The sequence below is a fragment of the Amblyomma mixtum genome, chromosome 3 (assembly GCF_055824585.1).
Source record: "Amblyomma mixtum isolate Tamu chromosome 3, ASM5582458v1, whole genome shotgun sequence".
Classification (NCBI taxonomy): domain Eukaryota; kingdom Metazoa; phylum Arthropoda; class Arachnida; order Ixodida; family Ixodidae; genus Amblyomma; species Amblyomma mixtum.
In genome coordinates, this window is record NC_143014.1 from 417,171,934 (window position 1) to 417,177,933 (window position 6,000).

Consider the following 6,000-nt stretch of genomic DNA (forward strand, 5'->3'; position numbering starts at 1 on the left):
AAACATGGAAGCGGAGCGCAAGATTTGGGGGCGGCCATTATTTGCCATGCCTTGAAGTGACACCTGCTCGGCCACATCGGTGGCCGCTTACTCATCAACTCCTGGTTACTGACAGTCTCCAAAATGTTGAGCATGATTCGTCGAATGCGGATGAGTCGAGTAGCCCAAAGCATTTCTCGTGGAGGCAAGTAAAGATTCTAGTGGTGCCGTGTGCGGTAAGGCGCTAGAGCTAGAGATCTTGGTGCTTATAACGTGATAGTATAGGAGCCTTGCTGGAGCTAAAACTTAGCGCGCGCCGTCCCAGGTGACACCGAAACATTGCGATAATGTTACATTTTTGTTACGTTCAAATGTTATTTCAATGTCCTTAAGGTCCTTTCTTTCTAATGTTTTTGTAATGTTACATATAAATGTTCGAATAACCTTCCCCAAGCATTCATGAAACATGTAAACAACATAAATGGAACTTTCTCGAAAATGGTGAAGCAGCCCTGCACAAGCATGCAGGCCTGCCAGTGGTGACGGCACAAAACTTACAACACTTAGCAAGAACCAACAACAAGAGCGACACCACTGCACTACTCCACTACTACAGCACAGCAACTCCTATTCACTCACCTCCAAACGGATATCATGCCGCCGAGCTTATATACTCGCTACTGCGGGATGTCCCATGAGTGACAGTGTGGAATGGGTAATAAGTAATGTTTTGTGACAAAATAATGGGGCTCTTCACGTAATCTATGGCGAGTACTATCTAAGAGATGTGGTTACAAGGTGCTGTTAGTTGAAAAACATCTTTACTCTAAGAACAGTGAGAAAATGTCTGGAAATCCGCGCTTGAAATATATTTGCAATGTTCTTTTATAGTTGCGACTCTAACATTATAATAAAATTTAGAAGATTATATTAAAACAACGTTTGTTTAGAATGTGAAAGTAACGTTTCCTATTTAACTTATAACGTTAGATGTTAATTTTTAATGTTAATGTAAAGTTACTATGCAACGTGCAACATTACTGCGACTTACATAACATTTTTATAACACTATTCTAATGTTCGGTGCTACCTGGGGTCGGCACAGCTCCCAGCTTTCGTCCTCTCGCGTCTCACCCTCTCCACTTTTGTGGAAGAGGAAAGAGACGCTGGGCTAAGAATAACTCAGGTCATATGAAAATGGCTAAGGCGGAAAGAGCAAAAATAAGTAAAGAAGCGCTCTGTACCAGAATAGAATCAGCGAATAGAAGTAGAAATTGGTACACAACCTAGAGAGGAATAGAAGAGTGCATTGCTATCGCATTTGCTCCGCAACGCTACAGTTGACATCGCCCAAATTTTTCTGCCACTGGAATACATTGTTTCCCCAGAAGGCAGAACGTGGCGCTGCTGGACCTTACGGCAAAGCTTAGACAGGCTAAGCACGGCTCTGCAAGCTCCTATACCTCCTCTTGGCCACGTATACTACAGATTCCAGCTCCATTTCTTCCGTCAGGTACGTTCATAGCTGGTGGTGGACGCAACAACGGGCAACATTAATCTCCATTGCAACAGACGACCGAAACTCGTGGGCGCAAGGGTTGTTCCCATGGCATGTGCTTCGTGCGCGGATTGCCCCGAAGTCGGCTTCACTGTAGAGAAAGGGGAGGGGGGGGGGGTGCGGGGAGTGATTCGGTGTTCGACTTCTCGGGGCGCAGGCGCGATCCGCGCTTTTCTTGGGCTTTCGCACACCCTTTCCTTGCTGTTGTAGCATTTTAAAATCGGTCGCGCTGCCGGCCAACTAACCAAACCGCTGGACCAATGTAGGGATAGCAGAGAACACACTTTGAATGTTTATACCGACACATCCTTGCCGCTACTTTCAGTCGAAAAGAGGTATTTCTTCTTGAAATGTACTACATGTTTGTAGAGGGCGAGGAGAGGAGGCGACGGGAAGCGCCGGCGTGGGTCGGACACTCGAGATGCCTCGCGCATCCGCGCCGGTCGTCGATAACTTGAGATGCCTCACACCTGCACGGCACGGCATCATCAAAACGTATAGTCGCTCTGCTCCCTCTCTCGCTCGTTGCCTCCGCGCTCTCCTTTCGTATTCGTTTCTGTTTTGTGGAGAATAAAATCAGTCTGCTCGGAATCTGCACGCTGTCAGCAAGTTTATTTTTATCCCGCAGCGAAGACGAGGCGCTACATATCCATGTTAGAATATTCCGTACAGTGCACATATAATGGTGCATCGTGATGAGGTGTGAAGTAATTCTGAAATGGTGCAGCTGACATTTACAGAGCATCATTTCGCGCGCACTGAATTCCAGCAAATTAATGAACGATCATACCGTCCATACACTGAGCGTACGCAATTTAATGCCTGCTGTATGCTTTTTGAAATCCCAGATAATTGCAAGAATTGTTTTGTATTTACGAAAACAAATTACAACAAATCAATATCATGCAAGATCTTCACTTTCCATAATAATAATTGGCGAAATCAATAAAATTCAGCTAATATGCAGCTGCATAATGAATTCGCACAATGTATCGACACGTCTTCGGCCGAAAGACGATGACTGTTTCATCAACAGCAGGGCTTAAATGATAGTTAATCGCTGCAACTAGCGGAGGCGCGCGAGAAAACGTTCGCAGGTAGCAGGGTTCGCTGCATCCTTGAGGGTCTCATTGTGCTATTCGCAATTTAGAAGGTTGGGAGAACAGAACCAAACACCACCGTACCTGTCTGTCGCTGCACCGACATCAGTATAACAAGAAGGAACACGACGCCAAAGTGACCGGCATCGCATAGCAGGTGATAGCGCCCGAGATAACACGCCTGGCGTCGCTCACTAAACAAGGGCGCGCTGCAATTGTAAAGGCCCCGCAAGACGAAAATTCAAAAGGGATAGAGGGGGAGAGGCCTTTCCGCCTATCATAACCCTCTTGTTCTGTATGCATCCACCTAGTGTGAGGGGGTTCTTTGAATTAGCCGGAACAGTAGTGGCTCGCGTTTTCGTCCCCCTGGGCTGCATGCACATGTATTCATCGATTCCACATAGCAGACGGACGCACAGCAATAGGTAAAGTGCAGGTTTTGAAAATTAAAAGCGCAAACAATTATGGGCTTAGCCAAGTCGTTAGATATTTACTGCAGTAAACCTGGGCGTGCAACTAACAACGACTGGTTGCTAGTGCTACACGCACAGCCTGCGACGACTTGCACACACAGCACCCAACCAGCACAAACATTCAATCCAAAATTTTTTCTTCCATCAACGGCTATATGCAGAAATTTTCAGTAGCTCTGGGCTCGCAGTGCTTCGAGAATTGGGCCCTGGCCAGAGTTTGTGTGTTGCAGCTCATACTGAGAGGGATAGTACAGGGTGTTTTAGTTTCGGGCCTATGAGGATGTGAGTTGGGGATCACACCCGTGACAGTGAGCACAGTGGGCCGTCAGCTGCTCTCGGAAGCCACAGATATTCCTAGGAATGCTACCAAAAAGATAGCCCGGGTTTCTTCTTGTACCGGCGAATAAACGCCGCAGTTGATTTCCGCCACTGGTGCCCGAAAAAAAAACATATCTAAGCCCTCATTTGTGACATCGATCGCTTAAAATATTGACTGCCTACGTCAGCCTACGAACGAACACCTAGTGGACAGAGAACGCGACGACGACTTTATCCTGTTACCGGAAGGACCAGCACGTGCTATCGCAATCAAAAGATTACGGGACACGAGTTCTTCGAAAAAAAAAATCATAGCTTCGCCTCCCTACCCAGCCACGTGGTATTGTTATGCGCATTTAAGGCGACTAGAGTACGTGAGTGCTCTGAAAAATCATTTCTTTCCGCACACACGCGGCGCGTAAACTTTTGATCGCATAAAGACGTTGGTCACTCTCAACTTATTTGTAAAGATAACGCCGCATGCACGTATACGGAGGAAGCCTTACTGTTTTCTTAGACGTCACGGCGCTCTTCTCGACGTGTCCAGCCGATTCCACGATCGAGGATGCTTTGAAGAGAGTCTGGCAGGTCGCACTTCCCTCGACGCTCCTTAGGTGAGCGGACTGGTGCGGTTCTGCCAGAGCGATACACCTGCAAAGGAAGAAGGAGAAAAAAGTCAGGTACAAACACATCGCTCGGCTGTCTTCTCCCCCCGCGTCACGTGATTGCAGCCTGGTGAGAACTGGCCTCTAACGTGAAGAGTATCCCCTTCCATGGAGGGAACAAAAGCGAGACTCCGCATGGACGCCACACGGCCACACATGGCACGTCCGCTGCGAATACGAGATGGCTCCGGCGCTAGACGACCTGAGCAGAAGAGGCTGGCGCCGACGATGGCGACAGGAAATGGAGCAAGACAGCGTAGAAGCGCCGACTCCGACAACAATTGCTGACCATCCTGTAAGGACCTTTCATGTACTGAGTTCTGTAATACAGTGCTTTTTTTGTTTTCCTCTATAAAGTGTGCATTCGCGGTTTCAGAACCAGTCTATAGTTGAGGTACCCCACCACAGCCTTCCTGCCCTAGTCACGGTGCCGCTTCGGTGCCGTTCCTTTGACGCGAACCGACACCGTGCACCCTGTGCTCGGTGTAGAGACGAGACCCGACGTCTGGCCCCGGCAAGCGTGGAAAAATACTCCCCTTTATTGGGCTGCGTCAGAGATACACGACACTGACACAGTACAAGATCATGTGTCACGTGCGGCCAGCAATCGGATTCTGCCGCATCACTCAGCGAGTACGCAGAGGTTCCTAGCCCATCCACCATTTGCCAGCACCAACGGAGACAACACTATACCTTTCTAGCGATAATTGTTTTTCGACCAGAGGTGCAAATTGCCCCCATTTTTATTTTCCTACGTTACCGTCACTTTTGAATACATGGACCTCGTTCACCTTCGCCCTAATTTTGAGAAATTATCCGGCCCTCCACCACTCTCTCTTCGCAAAATTGGCTGGCCATCCCTCGCCCTCACACACATATCGTCAATCCTTCTTCACCCTCACCCTCACTTATAGTTTCGTTCGTTTTTCCAAGTAGTTTTTTTTCTAGTCCGCAACTTCTGGCAATATTACTGAGTAATAAAATATAAGAGAAGCTCTCAAAGGCAGAGTTGGACGAGAGGCTAGATGCTTTTATTGTTGTGTGTTTGGGCGTGTGAGCTGTTCGAGCTAATACGTGAGACAAAATCGAGATAGTCACGAGTTGAGCCCCACGGTATCACTCTGGCTTCACTTCTGGCACGCACTGCCTGCATACATGCGCCCTGCACTTGTAACATTTATTGTTATCTATATGCACTGCTAAAATGAGTCAGTGCGTTGTGTCGGTGTACGGAAAGTAATACGCTAAGAACATTCCGCAAGCAATGCAGTAGCATGTACCACAAGACTTACAATAACTGCTAAGCAAAGAATCTACTACGAAGGAGGAAAGTTTTTAGGTCGCTTAATCACCATTACCCGATAGCACTGCGATAGCATTGTCTTCTAACTGAATTTCACTGCTTCTAAGCTGCCGACATTTTGTGCGGATTGCTGCATGCTCGTCGGATGGCGCTTCCACCAGCACGGATGGAAGATGATGAAGACCACCTTATCAAACTACACCGAGAGAGACTGGCAGTTTAAGACGCGTGAACGTGGGTGGGTGACGGATTGCTTGGAAAAAGCAGCGCTAAGGTGAAGGACAAAGAAAAGAGGACAACAGTACCGGCGCTGACTACGAACTGAAAGCTTTATTAGAAACAACACGCAATATATACTCCATCGACAACCAAAAGCGCATGGCAACACCAAAAGCTACAATGATACATCAATCAACTGGGTCAAGATACTTTAGTTCACAGTCATGAACTGTAACAGAGGGGATGCTCACGCACGAGTCATGCACTGTTTTTTTGGATATCAAAGGCTTCACTGATTTTCCGTGTTAGTTTATCTTGGTGCTTGTACAAAATCCTAGTTTAATTAAGAATGGGGGTACATATCATTACAGCTTTTGGCGTTGCC

At 47.4% G+C, this 6,000-nt stretch overlaps 1 protein-coding gene across 5 annotated transcripts in view; it reads right to left on the bottom strand.

Annotated features, from left to right (window-relative positions):
- Positions 1–6,000, bottom strand: part of LOC149357774 (anaphase-promoting complex subunit 10-like) — a 93,997-nt gene that overhangs the window by 67,617 nt on the left and 20,380 nt on the right. For all 5 annotated transcript variants that reach the window (XR_016291890.1, XR_016291889.1, XM_089584928.1 and 2 more), the window contains one exon: positions 3,935–4,079. Coding sequence is in view for 1 of the 5 variants with exons in the window: in XM_089584925.1 (XP_089441051.1) it covers positions 3,942–4,079 (138 nt within the window). In the remaining 4 variants the exon portion in view is untranslated. The remainder of the gene's footprint in view (positions 1–3,934; positions 4,080–6,000) is intronic.